The 19078-nt window shown below is 37.6% G+C and overlaps 2 protein-coding genes and 1 non-coding gene across 4 annotated transcripts in view; 1 reads left to right on the plus strand and 2 right to left on the minus strand.

Annotated features, from left to right (window-relative positions):
* nup155 (nucleoporin 155) overlaps window positions 1–15708 on the plus strand; it is a 49658-nt gene extending 33950 nt beyond the window's left edge. For both annotated transcript variants that reach the window (XM_056261411.1, XM_056261412.1), the window contains 9 exons: window positions 340–444; window positions 524–678; window positions 1499–1628; window positions 6676–6789; window positions 9021–9141; window positions 9276–9386; window positions 10370–10506; window positions 15145–15251; window positions 15331–15708. In XM_056261411.1, the coding sequence (XP_056117386.1) occupies window positions 340–444; window positions 524–678; window positions 1499–1628; window positions 6676–6789; window positions 9021–9141; window positions 9276–9386; window positions 10370–10506; window positions 15145–15251; window positions 15331–15469 (1119 nt within the window). In that variant the 3' untranslated portion in view covers window positions 15470–15708. The remainder of the gene's footprint in view (window positions 1–339; window positions 445–523; window positions 679–1498; window positions 1629–6675; window positions 6790–9020; window positions 9142–9275; window positions 9387–10369; window positions 10507–15144; window positions 15252–15330) is intronic.
* On the minus strand, window positions 4362–4434 carry trnat-ugu (transfer RNA threonine (anticodon UGU)). Its single transcript has one exon. It is a non-coding gene; the product is annotated as a tRNA-Thr (tRNA).
* Window positions 15709–17696: 1988 nt separating the features above from the next.
* On the minus strand, window positions 17697–18606 carry LOC130094880 (trace amine-associated receptor 4). Its single transcript, XM_056261408.1, has one exon. It carries the CDS (start codon window positions 18594–18596, stop codon window positions 17697–17699), a length of 900 nt encoding a protein of 299 aa, XP_056117383.1. The 5' UTR covers window positions 18597–18606.
* Between the last annotated feature and the right edge of the window lie 472 nt (window positions 18607–19078).

Genomic DNA, 19078 nt, shown 5'->3' on the forward strand with positions numbered 1-19078 from the left:
ATTTATTTTAGTTTTTTTACTTAGTTTTATTTACTTTAGTTGCATAAGTGATTTTATTTGTAATGTATATACATTTTTTTCTATTTAAATGTAAAAAAAAAAAAAAAAAAAAAAAGTAAATGTGTCCTAAAACTAACAAACAGACTTAGTCAAACAAATTAAACTAAATAATCAATTGACTTTAATTTTCACTTTTTTGCCAAGGCAACATTTCTAATTTTCGTTTACGGTTTTCCCCTAGAATTTGTTTATTTTATTTCCAGCCTCATTTCAGTGAAAGAACAGGATTTGTAATGGTTTTCGATGAATGAACCGTAACGTTACTGATTCCTCACACAGTTTGAGCAGATGCTGGGTCTCGCTCAGAGATCTCAAGACGAGCTCTTCCACATCGCTCTCTATAACTGGCTCATCCAGGCCGATCTTACCGACAAACTTCTGGAGGTATGTGATGACAAATATGAGTTTTGCAACAGATTAAGGTCTCGTTGGTCTGAGTGTTAAGGTTTCTCCTCCGGTCCAGGTGAATTCCCCATACCTCGAGGATCATCTGATGCACATGATCAAACAGGACCAGAGTAAAGTGCGTAACATGGACCTTCTGTGGCGATACTACGAGAAGAACCGAAGCTTCGGCAAAGCGGCGCACGTGCTGGCGCGACTGGCAGACATGCACAGGTTAGCCCCGCCCACTGGAATCTTATTGGTTCAAAATCACTCTTCATTTACATTTATTAAACATTTGTGGGAAAGGAATCACAGTTTTATTTAGTTAATTTAGTTTTTTTTCTTTAGTTTGTAGTGCACATATTTATTATTTAGCTTATTTGCAATTTTAGTTCGTTTTTTCGTGCATTTTTAATATTTATAAGTTTTGTGTTTATCAACTTTTTTAATTCGTTTTTAGTTTTATTTCCTTATTTACTTTTGTTATTTTGTTTTTCTTTGTTTATCAATGTATATATTTTTATTTTTGTTATTTTTATTTATTGTTTTTAGTTGAATATTTATTTTTTTCATGAATATTTTTTAATCAAATAAACTAAAATAAATAAAAGAAAACAATATTAAAAAACATATATATACTTTTTTAAAATTGTTTTCTTTTATTTATTTTAGTTTGATTCATTCCAGTTTTTAATTTAATTTTAGTTAATTATTTATTTACATTTATTTAGTGAAATGTTTAGATTTTTATTGATTTAAATAAGTTATTAGTTATATAATTAGTTATATATTTATTTAAATAATTAAAATTAAATTATTTCAATAAAATTCAAGTATCTGTGTACCACTTTGGTTTCTTAACAATTCCATGAACAATTCTTTTGTTACATTTTACGTTAAAAATGCTTAACGATAATTTTGCCCTTTCAAGCATTATTTTTTTTTATTCCGTTTTTTTTACATTTTTATGAACCCATAAAGGTTCAATTTGCCTCAATGTGGTGGTGTCAAATGAACTTGAGTGGTGAATGTTGGTTGTGTGTGTGTGTAGCACTGAGATCTCTCTGAAGCAGCGCTTGGAGTACATCTCGAGGGCCATTCTCTCGGCCAAGAGCTCGTCCTGCGCGTCTTCCCTGGGAGCCGACGGAGAGTTTCTGCATGAACTGGAGGAGAAGATGGAGGTAATGACACCGAAGCAGCTGCTGATGACCTGAACGAGCCATTTGTGTAATCTAATTGACCCTTCGCAGGGAGTTTGATTGACAGGCGATCTGACCAATCATAATCCGCCAAATCCGCCATTTTTGTCCGACAAAGCAGTCAGGAGAGTTAGTAGATTAGCGTTGGAGGATTTGAACTTGAGAAACGATGTGTACTGACATCTTTCCGCGGTTAAAACAACATTCCTCCTGATGTTCATTCATGTTTATTTGATGCTATGAATGAACTAGAAGGAAGAGATCATCGGTTCACGAGACGCTTTAACTGAGCGATCTGTCAGACACATTAAAGAGTCACAAAACGGTATTTATTGTTTAAATTTCTTTAAAAAATTACCAAATTTGAAAATTGAGACTTTGTTTCATATCAAAAGTAGGCTTGTCTGTCTGCGCGTTGTCAGTGCATCGGACATAGCAACAGTAACTAAAGGGGGCGGGTCTTCGCGAACGGTCAATTGCGACGTTTATGTTTAAAATTAAAACTTTTTTAAACTTTTTTTTTTATAGGGTGTTTGAAGGGCTGTACAATATCAATATAACTAATTATTAGGGCTGTCGATTTAACGCGTTAATTAGATTAATTAATCCCGGTAAAAAATAACACGTTAAAATGCATTTAAAGCACTTATAAACCACAGATCTACGTAGATCATCTGATATTTCATACAGTTGTTTTGGTCGAACATGAAGCAGAGCAACAACTCACTGGGATGAAGCTAGGGCTGCACGATTTGGGGAAAATGTCATATTGGGATTATTGAGGTCAATATTGCGATTGCGATATAATAAACAAATGGTTTCATGAGTCAACTTGCTTGGTTCTAAAGCAAAATGCAAACACAGATTAGTGATCATTCTGAAATGTGTATTTCTCAACTCAAACTAGCAACAACAACTAAATGATTGATAACACCTGTAATGATCAATAAGCCATTGATGTCTAAAATATAAAAATTAATTTAATTTTAATTTAAGTGAACTTCAGTCTTCAGAACGCGCGTCTTCCAGTCAGGACATTCACAGGCAGCGCGCTCTCTTTTGACTCGTCTCGCTGAATCGTTTAAAGCATTCGCATGAATAAGAGCGGGATCATGTAACACTAGCCAAAGGATGACAAAAAATAACAGATGCTGCGTTAACAGCCCTAATTTATTTATTTAATATAAAATTGCAGTATTTTGCGTCATATAATCGCATAGGCTTGACATCGCGATTACGATTGCGATATGATTAATCGTGCAGCACTAGATGAAGCCTATAAGAATACAGTAAGAATGATCCTAAAATTCAAGATATAGAGCAAAAATAGCCCTGTATATGTTTCTCATATTTACATCATATGATATAGTTAAGCAATATCACACGAGTAATCAACGCAATATCACACGAGTGCAAATGTGATATTATTTTATACAACTGTTCAACAAATAAGAGGTTAATCGTGTTATTTTAGACACAATATTGTCTGTTTTGCTCAATTTGGCCAACGAAAATATAAAGCCACACAGCGGCGCTTCATTTCTGAATCTGCGTTTTCAACGAACCAATGATGGACCATTCATATAGAGAGCCATTTACTTCACGCCTGAACGAATCAGCTGTTTGAACGAATCGAATTAATGACTCAATGACTTAATCATTAAGACATTTACCGCCAGCTACTGGCAGTTTGGTTTTTTTATTTTGAGTATAATTTCATTGGGGGGAAAAACAACAACAAAAATCTTATTTACATATTATTATAAAAAAAACATTAAAGCTATAGCTCATACAAAAATTAAAATTGAGTCATTTTCTTAAGCACATAACCCAAACATGTATGTGTAATCAATTCTATACTGAATCAAATAAAATATTTTTTGAAGCTACTTTTTAAATGATCTTTAGGGAGTAATTTCTTTGTTACTTATATTAATTAATCGCCACATCATGTAACTAATTATATGAATTTTTTTAATTCATTGCTTGACCGTCCTACTAATTATATATCAATATTGCTATATAATTGCTATATATTATTATATTACATATTAAACAAAACAAGAAACATTGTTAATGTAACTGTACTGTAAAATTCAAAATGTATATTTAAGAAATATAATTAATAATAATAATGCTTAAAGTAATATTAACATTGTAATTTGTATTGTTTGATTTCTTAAATGTTCACATTTTGTATATAAATCTGATGCTACATATAGACATAATAGATTGCTTTAAGTTTTTTAGGAGCTCAGCACATACAGGTGAAACTTGTAAAATTTGAATATCGTGCAAAAGTTTTTAAAAAATGTATTTCAGCAATTCAACTTAAAAGGTGAAACTAATATATTATATAGACTCATTACATGCAAAGTGAGATATTTCAAGCCTTTATTTGTTATAATTGTGATGATTATGGCTTACAGCTTATGAAAACCCCAAATTCAAAATTAGAATATCGTGAAAAAGTTTTCATAAGCTGTACGCCATAATCATCACAATTATAACAAATAAAGGCTTGAAATATCTCACTTTACATGTAATGAGTCTATATAATATATTAGTTTCACCTTTTAAGTTGAATCAAATTTTCCGACTTTCACCTGTAGTCTGAGGTTCTTCAGCACACACGAGTCAGACACATATGTGATGACTTGTAAGTGTTCCTCTTGTTAAAAGTTGTATAAATTAGTTTTTGCAAAATTGATTCCCAGGCCCCAGCGAGGATCGAACTCGCGACCCCTGGTTTACAAGACCAGTGCTCTAACCACTGAGCTATGGAGCCAGACCTGTTCTGCATCTGGCCTCGTGACTATTTAAAAAACACACAAACACAACTTTGCATAGCACTTCAAAGGGTGTGTCCAGCACTCCCTGTAGCTCCGTTTGTTTAAAGTTTAGGAGGAATGATGGATGACTCATATGTCATAAATGTCATCCTTCTATATGCATAACTTTGTTTGTCCAATCCTAGCACATAGTATTTACAATGATATATATATATATATATATATATATGTATATGTATATGTATTGGCGCTTTTCCACTACACAGTACCAGCTCGCCTCGGCTCGGCTCGGCTCGACTCGACTCGCCTTTGTTTGGTTTTCCACTGTGTAAAAGTTGTACCTGTACCTGCTTTCGGGTACTTTTTTTCGTACCACCTCCGGCGAGGTTCTAAGCGAGCTGAGGCGAGCTAAGCCGATACTAAAATGTGACGTGAAAACAATGCCGACTGCTGATTGGTCACAGAGAATCTGCGTCATCATTGCACGCGCCAGATGGAGTATCCAGAATAACCCCGCCATTTTTAAATAGTTTGGCCAGAGATAGTTACTAAACTTACTACTATTATTATGGCAACTCGGAAGAATACGCCGTGGTCAAACGAGGAGGTGCAGACATTCCTTTGTTTGGTTGCCGAAGAGAGGATCCAGCGAGAGCTTGATGGGGCAACGAGGAACGAAATGCGTCGCTATGACGACCGGGTACTATTTGTGGCGGTACTTTCTGCAATGGAAAACGGAGCAAAAGCGAGCCGAGCCGAGCCGAGTCGAGTCGAGCTGGTACTGGTAATGGAAAAGCGCCATATGTGTGTATGTATATATGTGTGTGTGTGTGTGTATATATATAGTCATGTGAAAAAGAAAGGACACACTATTGAATTCTGTGGTTTTATTTATCAGGACATAATAAAAAAAATCATCTGGTCGTTAGCAGGTCTAATTAGGTAAATACAACCTCTGATGAGATGAACAACAACACATGACATATTATACTGTGTCATTTATTTATTTAACAAAAATAAAGCCAAAATGGAAAAGTACACTAAGTACACACCAACGGCTTCCAGAAGAATTAAAGTCTCTCTGTAGTCAATAATTTTATCCCTTAAAACTCATCTTTAATCACCAAAATGACATATTTAAAGTTTTTTCCTTCATCATGTCTTAAAATATCTTGAATGTAACTCGACACCCTTGCCTCATTTAGTATGCGCGGTTCTATGAATATGCAAATGAGCCCCGCCTCCACTCACTCACTCACTCAGAGATCCACTGGTTGACGATCACACGTTGATCTGATTGGTTACAAGGTCGTTTGTGACGTCAGAAACACCAGCGATTTCAAACCGTGTTTTTGAGACTGTCTTTGGTTCACTGCAGTTTTAAGCAGAAAATACTCAGCAATGCTGTCGACTTATGAACTTACACATGGTGTGTCTTAAAGCATATTAAAAACACCACATAGACACATAAACAACATTAAAAGCTGGATTTTCACCACAGGGGGACTTGAAGATTATTTTTTAAGGGAAAAACATGTCATTTTGATGATCAAAGATTAGTTTTAAGGGATACAATTATTGACTACAGGGGGACTTTAAAACGTGCTAGCAATGTGTTAAATCATGTTAACAACATACTAAATATTTTTACTTTCTCTGAGTAAAACCTTCAAACTTCAAGCTGTTATTTTAAGCTGTCAGACCAACATCAAAGTGTGTCATTAAACTTTATTCATCTGGTTTATTCCTTAAAATCTGTTCTTGGTCTTTAAAAGGCCTTAAAACGGTCTTTAATCAAAGGAGTCAAGTAACGAAGCACAAATACTTCATTACCTTAAGTAGAAATTTTGGGTATCTATACTTTACTGGAGTAATTATTTTTCAGCCGACTTTTTACTTCTTCTTACATTTTCACTCAATTATCTGTACTTTCTACTCCTTTCATTTTAGAAATAGCCTTGTTACTCTTATTTCATTCCGGCTTGTCATCGTTCAAAAAATATATATATCAATTATACAGATAAATCGTGCCATCCGGATAGTCAATTTGATTGTGGTTGTCTTTTAGTTTTAAAACCAGTGCTTTTACACTTTTAATTGAGTAAAAAACTTCAACTTCTACAGAAGTCTTTTAAAACCCTAGTATCTATACCTCAACCTGAGTAATGATGACACCTCTGTCGTTGATGCCCCGTGATGAATCCTGCAGAGAGCCGTAATGCTGCTTTGATCCTCAGGTGGTGCGGATTCAGGTGCAGATCCAGGAGTCCCTGCGCAGACAGTATTCCCAGCATCCCTCAGTGCAGGGAGCCATGACACAGCTCGACTCTGAGCTCATGGACATTACCAAGGTAAGCGAAGAAGACGGTTCAGTTCAGCCAATGTGAGCTTCCTAATCTGTTGTGTTGTTTGAACATTTCCTAAAGGTGATCGCAGTTGATCCGTACGGATCGGGTCCCACGGCTCGGCACGCGCGTGATTCGTGGATTAACTGCTAAATTTAACCATCATGGAGTGAAACTGTATCAGATGGATGGGTTTTGTCTTGACAATTTACACATTCAAACAATTTTAAATGCAGAAGAAGAGGCGAAAAGCAGGGGCTCGCACACACACGCAGAGAGAGAGGGAGGTGTGTTTCAGACAGCGCTCGAACACAGAATTGACTCCTCTTTCGCGCTTCCTTGTCCTTGAACAGACACATACACACAAAATTATGTCTAAATGCCCGTCTCGGCAAGTGTTCTCTCGGTTATGTCAATATGTCATAACTTAAATGAACCGTTGAGAAAGAAACCGGATGCTTGTCAGTTTATTCGGTCTTAAAGTGACAGTAGCCTAATATTCCTGCTGTTGTCTGTGTTAGAGATGCGCGGATGGGCTATTATTTCATCCGCAACCGCATCACAAAACTCATCATCCGTCCGCCATCCATCCGCACCAACGTTTTTGACCAATTTTCAAAACTGCACCCGCCCGCCATCCGCTGATTGGCCGATACAAGCCGCTGCTGATGACAGCCGCGAGACTAGAAAGCTCTCAGAATATCAGCAGTGAACTCCGTCTCCGATCGGCGCGCAGGGACAAAAATAAATAAATAAATAAATAGACTTCAGCAAACCTGACCTTATCTTATTTTCATTGTAGCCTAATAGAAAACGCATTTTGGCACATAATTTCAACATGCTGCTATTGTATGGGGCGCCGTTTGTAAAGCGGCTCACGCTGAAAATAACAGCAACATTTTGTCACATTTAGCTTCAAATGTTTAAAAAACTGGTAATCACATCACACACTTGTGATGCACCATATTAAACGTAGCCTACCCGTCTTGTGGCTGTCATGAACATAATCTGCTTCGCAGGTTTTGCAAATTACATAGTGGTAAATCAGGATGACACCAGTGCAGACTTTGTAAAACTTATTCCTGGCAACACTTTTCTGACCTTCTATTTCCTTTGTTTTTAATTCTCCTTTTTTGAGTTTGTCACGCACCTCCTTCGCCGGCGTTGCCATCTCTGATAATAACAAGCAGTCTCTGCATAGACTCGACTAGCTGCCTGATGAAAATTTGACTATTTCAAAGTGTGCTCGATTTTTTTTGGATGTAGGTATAGTCAGATAACAATATTTAACAATGTATATTTTTCATTTGATTGGTTCAACCACCCGCCCGAATTTAATAAAAATAATTTTTTTCGTCACGTCATCCGCCCGATCCGCGGTTTATCCGCGGCTGTAACCGCCAACCGCGCATCTCTAGTCTGTGTCATTAATGTTAATAAAACAACAAAATACTAGCCTGGGAAAACCCAGACAACTTCCGGCAAATTTAGATTTGCTCTGAAAGTTAGTCTGGCAAAGAGCTCATTCAAGCCCGTTTCCAATCCGCCGAAATCGAGGCACCAATCAGAAGCGTTGGGGCGGGCTTTACACGATGACGACAGCGCTGGGATTTTGAAGCAGATTTTGTAGCCTATGTTACAAAGATGGATGCCGCCGTCGAACATCACTCGTTCCAATCAGCTATCGGGTCTGTTTTAAGCGGTTTGAACGTTTCCTTTTTGTTAAAAACCGAGCAAAGAACAACACTCGGAGATGTGTCTCCACCGCTCTGCATACGTCATCTCCTTCATCGCTCTGATTGGGTTTAGCTCTATCCGCGACGTCCGTTGGTGACGCCCCTCTGGAAATGATTTGTCTATGACGCTTTGCCAGACCATAACTCAGTTACAACTGCGTGTTAACCAGGCTAACAAAATACAGCTTTAACAAAGCTGTATTAATTTCTACAGTGAACAAATAGTGTTATTTTACATTTAGGCTTAATTATTAATTTCTGTACTTAAACACAACTGTTAGACTTTGTAACTTTCTTATTTAGTATTCATCTCTGCTTGTAATTTGTGTGTTTGTTCTTATTTTATTACTGACTGTTCACATGTTTTTAATAATGTTTGAACAGAATAATGTTATCAGTTAGGCTAGTAGTTTTTGATGTGGTACCGAAGAACTTCAGGTGAGCTTTGAGTAATAAATGAATAGCAAACCGATCTTTCCTCTGTTGTTTTCCTCTCTGAAGCTGTACGGCGAGTTTGCGGATCATTTCCGGTTGTCGGAGTGTAAGCTGGCTATAATTCACTGTGCGGGACATTCGGATCCGATCCTGGTGCACTCGCTGTGGCAGGAGATCATTGAGAAGGGTAAAACCAGAGACTGTATATCTTACCCTTTTTTTTGGCTAAAGGTTGCAAGCGGGTCATCTAGTGGCTTTGGTAAGACCTCTCCAGTTCGGTCGTGTGTGTGTGTGTGTGTGACGCCTTGTTTTGTGTTTCAGAGCTGAGTGACAGTGTGGCCATGAGCCCAGCGGACCGGATGAGAGCGCTGAGCCTGAAGCTCGTGTCACTGGGAAAGTTGTACGCTGGAACGCCGCGATACTTTCCGTTAGGTACCGTTTGCCTTCCTCGATCAGTTCTGAGGCCAACTCTACGGCTGGGTATCGAGTTCAATACTTTTTAGGCACTGACTGATTCTCATTTAATTTGAGAGAAACTGTATAACATCACAGAATAAGATACACGGCAACCCGTCAAAATAAAAGTTTGATTTAACTTTAAAAAAAAAACTGTGATAGAAATATATTACTCTTGTACATTATAATGTACTAGTGCAGTTCCCGTGCAAAATTAGTTTTTGTGTGTTTTTAGTAATTGTTGGTTTGGGGTGTTCGAGCGCTCATTGTTACAATTACACAGCAAAAGTTCAGTGACATTTTTATTTGTGCATGACTTAATGTTTTATCTGACAGAGTGTTTATGTCAGAATGTTTATTTTTAAACCACAAGTGTGTGCTTCTTTTACCGATATATTTAACAAAATCTTTTGCATTTCTAATCCAAACAATGTCAAACTTGGCACTGCACTTACTCGCGCCCGTAGCAAGACACCTGTCAAGTGCTCAACGGTCGGATTAACGCTGTTAACTGTCGTAGCAATCTTTGTCCAAATGAAACATTTCTTCTTGTTTCTACATTCTCCGCTAAATCTCCCCAGTAAAATGTCCTTGTAACTGTTACACTCCTCCAACACACACACATCTCCCGCTGGGGTAAACTGCGCCGAGCGGGTGAATGCGCTTACTCGATCCGCCATGTTTTTTGTTTTGAAAAGTGTCTTATTTTACCCAGAATGCACTGCAGTGTAGTCCTACTTAAGATAGTCAGAGTCTTCAGTGCTTTGTGGAACGGTCTGATGTAGACGTCTATCTGAAGTCTGACTCTCTACTATATCTAAGCCGTAGTCAAAGTCTGTCTTTGTGACACCGGCCCCTGGTATTGGTGTGGGAAAGTGTTGAAGGATACCCAGCCCTAATCAACTGTAATCTTCCTTACGTTTATAATCTAATCTTGTGCGGTTCGATGTGCTCTTCAGATTTCCTGGTGAAGTTCCTGGAGCAGGAGGTGTGCCGGTTGAACTGGGACGTGGGCTTCGTCACCTTCACCATGCAGGAGATCGGCGTTCAGCTTCCGCGGCTGCTGGAGGTCTACGACCAGCTCTTCAAGACACGGGTACAGAACTACTGCGCCCGTCAGATCTGGGGCTTATGACACGGCCATCTCAAGCTCATTTTGTCTGTGCATCCTCTTAAAGGGATACTCCACTTTTTTTGGAAATAGGCTCATTTTACAACTCCCCCAGAGTTAAACTGTTGAGTTTTACCGTTTTTGAATCCATTCAGCCGATCTCCGGTTCTGGCGGTACCACTTTTAGCATAGCTTAGCATACATCATTGAAGTGGACAAGACCATTAGCATTTCTAAAAAAAAAAATGACCAAAGAGTTGTGATATTTTTCCTATTTAAAACTTGACTTGAAAGAAAAACTTTCTAAAACTTGCTAAAAGTGGTACCGCCAGAACCGGAGATCGGCTGAATGGATTCAAAAACGGTAAAACTCAACAGTTTAACTCTGGGGGAGTTGTAAAATGAGCCTATTTCCAAAAAAAGTGGAGTATCCCTTTAAGAACTTTTTTTTAGAGTACTTGTTTATTTAATTAATATTCTTAAATATATATATATATATATATATATATATATATTAGGGCTGACTTCTAATAGTCGAGGATTCGATTCGGAGAGGTCTGATTCTACTGTGAACCTCATAGTCGAATAGTAGGGAAGTGTTATGTAACCAATAGAGGTGTGACGTTATTATATAACCGTGAGACCGACGGTTATAGTTGAACACCGTCATTAGAACACTATAACCGCCAAAACCCTGCTATTCAAATATTTTTCACAAACATTTTTTATCATAGAGAATGTTTAAATACTAATATCATCTTACGAGGGAAACGGAGGCGGAGTTAGTGGTGCGATCGGAGGCTGAGTGCTGGAGATGATTCGGGAGAGGTCTGTGCCCCTTTACTGATCAGAGCGTGCGCTGACACGGTTAAGCCTTGTTTATGCTCGACGCGTCCGCACGAGCGCGAAGGTGCGCGCGGCAAAAATGACGCGTTGGGTGCGCAAGACCCCATTTCGCTTGGCTGTGTGCACGGCTTTCTTTGTAACAGCGCGCGCGACGCCGCGTCCGAGGATGAACGACTTCAAGCCGAATCTGCCCGAGCATGTACGTCTCACACCACCGGCACCCAGTTTGCGCGTCTAAATTGCAATGTTCATTGCAAAGTTTTTTTGTTAAGGTTTTGTTTACTGTGTGTGATTTATTTAAAACAAATCACGTTCATTGCAACGTTTTTTTTTTTTTTTTTTAGGATTCATTTAATGGAAAGCACATTCACTTCTAGTTGTCTTGCTGTTCATTTTAAATAAACGTAGAGCGAGTTGTCCTATAACAGACGAACAACTATTCAACCGAACATCTAGCTGCCATCTAAAAAAAAAAAAAGGTTTGACTATCAGTCGACTACGGCAAAATCTAACGAATCAGATTAGACTATGAAAATCCTTAGTTGAAAACAGCCCTAATATATATATTAGAGATGCGCCGATTACATTTTTCTAGGCCGATTCCGATTTTCATTGCGTTTGACCTGCCGATACCGATTTTATTTTTTCTAACCACTTTTTTATTTTCAATAACACAAATATTTGTTTTCTATATATTTTTTTATTTATAAAACACCATATACTTTTACCCAAACTGAATAATAAAAACAAGTTTAAATGGGTACATTTTCTATAACAGGGTTCCCGCGGATCCTTAAAAAGTCTTAAAAAGTCTTAAATTAGATTTTTAAAATTTAAGGCCATAAAAAGTCTTATAAAGTCTTATTTTTACTTATGAAAGGTCTTAAATTTTAGATGACACTTTGACTTAGACATATCTAAAAGCTTTCCAAATTAAAACCATCTAATTAGCGTACGTATTTTTATTTATTTATTATTCTATCTTTGTGGATTTGCTAGTTCACGTGACATTTCGCGTCACTCGCGAGTCGCCGCAGCATAACTGTCTCCTGCACGCGAGAGGAGAGAAGGAGAAGAAAGGTCGTAAATGTCAGTTCAGTTAAGTTCATTCTTTATGTGCGTATGGTGTGCGATGTGTATTGTCTTTGATTTAACAATGTACGAGGCACTGCGAGCTGACATCGCATTTGTCTCGTGCTTTCACTGCGTGATGTGTGCAGTGTAACTGTTATGTCCCCAAGTTAGTTTTTGTCTTATATTTATATCATATTATATTCTTATATTAGAATATCACATCAGAAAGAGTGCCGTTTTCCCGTGCACGATTCCAAGTGTGATATGTTATACAACAGTTAAATTAACAATAAGTTAACATTGAGTTACTTTTTAGACACGATATTGTCAATATTGTTTGTTTTCCCTTTATTTCGCCGACTATAATTTCAAAATTAAACCGTAGCAGAGTCTCAATGCAACCGACAGCGATGATTTCTTGACTGAAATCCGCGTTTTGAACGAATCACTTGCTTCTTTCCCGAATGAATCAGCCGTTTGAACGAATCGGTTGAATGAATGACTTCCTTAACTCACTTATTAAGACAGTGATTTGCCGCTGCGGTTTCATATTTAAAGTACCCTTTAAATAAAATGTTAAAATTAGAAATCATTTCATATTTAAATATTGAATATTGATTTAAAAATATATATCTCATAGCTTTATTTATGCAGTTGTAAATGGAGTGTAAATAAATTAATGCCACTTCTGATGCCGCTTCTGTCACCTCTGCACTGCAAAGATGGATTTTGATTGAATGATTTAATTTGACTGGTAACAGTGGTACTGTATGATTATTATATAATTAAGTATTATTGTATAATTACTGTATAATTTAATTTGAATGATAGTATTTGACATTAAAGGTGATGCATAACTCTAAATAAGTTTAGAAAAAAAGTCCATATATAGGTGAAAATGCCCCTGAAAAAATCAATTTAAGGTGGCAAATATTGCCCCTTAATTAAAATATTAATTTCTGTCACTGCTGTGAACTGACCACTGCATAGAATATGAAAAATATGAATATCTTCGTGAGTCAGCTGTCAACAACAGACCTAAACCAGCACCAGCACAAAAACACAATCAGTAAAATATCATCTAATTATTATCAACAAAACTTTGAAAATATCAATATATATTTTTGTCAAAACTGCACAGCCCTAATGTACGGTATTAATTTTGATTTCTTCAGGTCTTAAAAAGGTCTTAAAAAGCCTTAAATTTGACTTTCAAAAGTGTGCAGGAACCCTGTATAAATATTATTTTCTATAAAGAGTCTTCATTTTAATTTCTGACATAGCCCACTCCAGTTCTTGTTAAAACACACTAGACATGCAAATTCTGTGCATTGTGGGCACTTTTTGTGTGAAATCATATTTATTTTGTCCATCAAAAGTGTGCTTTCACTTTAATTGAGCGTGAGCAGCGCAGCAGAAATAGACCCGGCACCGAAACCCGCTTCACCGCTGCTCACGCGACGCTCCTGCTCCTCAATGCTTAACCTGTATTTATTTACTTTTTATTTTTATTTTTATTAATCCATAATCCTATTAAGGATTGCTTAACGGTAGTTATTTATTTACTTTAAAAAATATTTATTTTTTATTATTTAGTAATTAATCCATAATACTTTTAAGGATTGCTTAATGGTAGTTATATATATTTATTTAAATACACAGGTGAAACTCGAAAAATTAGAATATCGTGCAAAAGTTCATTTATTTCAGTAATTCAACTTAAAAGCTGAAACTAATATATTATATAGACTCATTACATGCAAAGTGAGATATTTCAAGCCTTTATTTGTTATAATTGTGATGATTATGGCTTACAGCTAGCCTGGTTAACACCAGACCATTCTCAGTTGTAACTGAGTTATGGTCTGGCAAAGCGTCATAGACAAATCATTTCCAGCGGGGCGTCGCCAACGGACGTCGCAGATAGACCTAAACCCAATCAGAGCGATGAAGGAGATGACGTATGCAGAGCGGCGGAGACACATCTCCGAGTGTTATTCTTTGCCTCGGTTTTTAACAAAAAGGAAACGTTCAAACCGCTTAAAACAGACGCGATAGCTGATTGGAACGAGTGATGTTCGACGGCGGCATCCATCTTTGTAACATAGGCTACAAAATCTGCTTCAAAATCCCAGCGCTGTCGTCATCGTGTAAAGCCCGCCCCAACGTTTCTGATTGGTGCCGCGATTTCGGCGGATTGGAAACGGGCTTGAATGAGCTCTTTGCCAGACTAACTTTCAGAGCAAATCTAAATTTGCCGGAAGTTGTCTGGGTTTTCCCAGGCTAGCGTACAGCTTATGAAAACCCCAAATTCAAAATTAGAATATTGTGAAAAGGTTTTCATATCTGGGAGCCATAATCATCACAATTATAACAAATAAAGGCTTGAAATATCTCACTTTGCATGTAATGAGTCTATATAATATATTAATTTCACCTTTTAAGTTGAATTCCTGAAATTAAACTTTTGCACGATATTCTAATTTTTCGAGTTTCACCTGTAGTAGTGATATATTATAGTTTATTTATTTTGTTTTAATATAATATTTAATTATTATTATTTTTTAAAGTTAACCCAAAATGTAAAATGTGTATTAAAAAAAGATTTTTTGGTTCTTGCACATTTAAATAGTCATATATATAGGCACACACCCTTTTTTCTTTCTTTTTTTAAAGCAATAAATGATTTGTGTTTGTCTGCAGGACCCGTGTTGGCAGCGCCTGAAGAAACCTCTTCATCTGGTGCAGTGCATCCATGTGCTCCTGTCGGGATATGTGGATGACCCCAGCCGTGTGCCCACCTATGACAGGTAAACATCATCACCTCCAGATCTTCTCTACATTACACATCGCACTGTCACTCACTCACTCCCTCCCTCTCTCTCTCAGACGGAGGTTCACCAACGCTTGTCTGGATAATATCTGTGGTTATCTGGTGGAGCTGCAGTCCTTGAGTCCGAACGCTGCCCTGCAGGACATTATACGCAACTTTAAATCCCTTCAGGCCAAACTGGAGAAGCTCCATTGAGGACGGTGCGTACCACCTGACGGGCTTTCTGTTCTCGCTGTCCGCTTGTGACGTCCTGAGACTACAGGAGCCTGACTGAACACCAGGGCTTCACTCTTTATATTTACTGATGCCTTTGTGCCATAATGATCACTAATCCAGCCATGGAAATGCCCAACAGACGGCCACAATAAACACTTCAGATGTTGTATTCTTTGTTTTGCAGAAGTTTTTGTGGTGAGAATTCCAGATATGAGGGCAAATCTTGCCAAAGTCATTTCTTATCGTTAATCATTGGTATCTGTACAGTATTTGTTCATTATGAGGCACTTATTCTACTGCTGAAACACTTTCTGAGAGTGCGGTAACACTTTTTTAACACTGAGGATAAAGCTGCCCGTTACAATATTCACCATATCTATGGCAAATTTCCCATCAATCCGGGTTTCTTTTCAGTTTCTTCTCTGAATGGAGACATCATGCTCTCGGGCGTTCTGTACTAGCAGGCGAGCGACTGTTTTATGAAAATTACTCATTTTTATGAAAGTGAATCGTTTTCAACCACCATTTAGTTTTGTGTAATATGTATTGCAAATGATTTGAAAATAATAAAAGTTTTGTTTTAAATCACAATTGTGTAAAATTTATAATTTCCTGAGATATTGTTTGTTTTTCTGAAAGCATTTTAAAAATGTTACTATATTCCTTTGTAATTATATAACCTATATATATAGAGAGAGAGAGGTAGTTATAAATAAAAAAATTCTTACAAATGATTTACAATTGTATATATATATAATATATACACAATTGAAAATGGCAAATAAACGATGTATACATATATAAATAATATATTAACTGTTATTTGCAAATTTTATATACTTGTAAATATATTTACTATAATTCGATGTCTTGTATTATCCTTTACTTTGTCTTGAACAGATTTTTATGCTAATGTCACAGCAAAAATAACATGACGAGAATTGCATTCATATGCAGATTTATAATTTAAGTGGCATAGCGAACATAATTACAGTGATTGCTGGCAGCAATTATTAAAGCACAGGAGAGACAATCATTTCAGTTTTATGCTTTGGTGGTGGAAAAATGATACAGCGGTTTTATATCCCTTCTTTTGCTACAATTCACACACATTTCATACAAAACAAATTTGAAATGACATGCATTTACATGCACGACTAATTATTCAAACCTTATTTACGTTTTTGCCATTAGGCTACAGACAAAGACTTATTTCAATTCAATGGTCAATTTAAAAGGCTTTTCATAATGTGTTTATTCATACTAGTGGAAAGAAAACATCCAAAATACACTATTTTATTGCACTTTCATTTATTTGCGACACACACACACACCAAACTTTACAGTTTTATATACAGTCAAACCTAAATGTATTCAGACTCCTTCAACATTTCTCACATTATCACAGTTTATTCGCTATAGTTTAGAAAATGGTATTAAAATATGAGCAGAACTTGTGGATATTTGACTGGTTTTGTCCGTCCTTCTGTTAGACTCTCAAACATGAATTGTGATAAATATCTGTCAGCTGTTAAATTTAACACAATTAGATAATACCAGTTTAGCTCAACCAGTGACCAAGCAATGCTTCATGTTGTTCAGTGTGTGTGTAAAAAGAGCATTAGCAATTACAGAAAACACACTTCAGCAAAACTTCATCAGCTCAAAGTGGAGGAATCATATTTAGTCCCGAATTTTCATGCATTTTATTGTGAGTCACTGTATGAAGAATATTTGACTATAATATGTCACAGTTTACTTTATTTTGCTCTCCTCACTTACATAAATGAACTATAGTGTCCTGCACACACTAGTAAAAAATATCAAAAATTAGGCTTATATCTGCATGGTGTCTGAATAATTTTTGCTTTGTATGTTCCTTTTATTCCTAAAACAGTTTGCATTTTTAAAAACACAGCGTTGCAGACACTTTTCCATTATTATGTTAACATCATAACCTTGTTTTGTTGTTATGGTGTGTTCACACCGAACGCGAATAGAGCGTCAAATACGCGTCTATCGCGTCTAGTTAGACGCTTGAGCATTCGCTCGAGTTCAAATTTTTCAACTTGCGCGGAAGACATTCGCGGCAAACGCGTCGCCCAATTCGCGTCATTCGCAACGCCCGGCGCGTCTTTGCATTGACTTTGTAATCTACTCGCGCAAATAATTAAATTCGCGTTCGGTGTGAACACACCATTTGTGCTTACCAGCAGCAGGAGCAGTCGAGTTTCTTCACCCCGTGCAGATACACGTACGGCACGAAACAAGTGTAAGATGCTCCTATAAAATTGGTCAACTTCACCGCCAGGATTGAGTTTCTGAAGCTGCTGTAGATGCGAAGCACGAGGTGCGAGAACCAGCAGATGATGAAGATCGACGCCACCGCCACCACGCTCTTCGCCGCGCGCGTCTGGCTGTGACTCACCGCTTTAGACTTAGTGGCCGTTGCTTGTGTTCCCGAGTTATGATTTGAGTGATCCATAACTCGTTTCTGGCTCTGCATCAACACTAAGACGATCTGCACACTGGCGTACGTGATCCCAACAAGAGGAGCGACGTTAGCCAGAAGAAGATACAGCGCGTCATACGTGCGTTTATCCGCGAGCGTTGGGAAGCGTTCCTCGCAAACTTCTAAACTCTCATTCCCGTTATGTTCTGCGATAAAAAAGTGGGGAACGCTGAACATCAACGCCACGCTCCAGCTCCCAGCGAGGAAAACGGTGACGAGTCTGAGATTGTCCATCTGAACCGGAGCTCCTCCTCGTCTGACGGATCCCACTAGTTTCTGATGCCAGTACATGCTAATGAACATGGTGGAGAAGATGCTGCTGGTCTCAGAGAGATCGGATGAGAACTGAAGCACGCCACAGTAGTTTCTCCCCATGAACCAGTTGTTCACAAACTGTGCCAAGGTGTCGGGCAGATCCACCAGGCAGTTTGTGATGAGATTGGACACGGCCAGGTTAATGAAGAGAAGATCATTGGGACGCATTTGGGATTTGGATTTGGGAAGAGAACGCAAACCCAGCCAGAAGTTTCCTGTGATTCCAGTCACGCAGAAAAACGCTCGTATAGACGAATCGACCCAGTCTTCGACCAACATCTCAGAGTTGTTGTTTTTCCTCCTGAAGTCTCTTTCTGTGCATTTACAGATCTAACTTTATAAGGTGTGTGTGAAGATCTGGTCTGTGGTCATGTCACTGAAACTCCTCCCATAATGCTGAGCGCTAATTACATGTGAGAGGAGGAGAAATGTGTGAGTGCTGGGAATGGGATTAACAAGTGTCCAAATTTGACCAGGTGAACAAATATTTTAACGAGATATAAACGATCATGTGAACTGGGAGATGCTCAGCTTTTTTGCTATACGCTCAAAAGTTTAAACACCCAAGCTTGCAGAATCTGAGAAAATGTTAAAGTCGCCCTGTGCTGAAAGTCAAGCTTTTAATGTTGTTTAAGTGTCTATGTGGTGTTTTTAATACGCTTTAAGACAATCCATGTGTATGTTCATAAGTCGACAGCATTGCTGAGTATTTTCTGCTTAAAACTGCAGTGAACCAAAGACAGTCTCAAAAACACGGTTTG

The sequence above is a fragment of the Rhinichthys klamathensis genome, unplaced genomic scaffold (assembly GCF_029890125.1).
Source record: "Rhinichthys klamathensis goyatoka isolate OS25496 unplaced genomic scaffold, OSU_Roscu_1.1 h1tg000182l_1, whole genome shotgun sequence".
Taxonomy (NCBI): domain Eukaryota; kingdom Metazoa; phylum Chordata; class Actinopteri; order Cypriniformes; family Leuciscidae; genus Rhinichthys; species Rhinichthys klamathensis.

Excerpts from the sequence above, each read along its gene's own strand:
- LOC130094880 (XM_056261408.1), bottom strand. The coding sequence starts at position 18,596 with ATGTTGGTCGAAGACTGGGTCGATTCGTCTATACGAGCGTTTTTCTGC.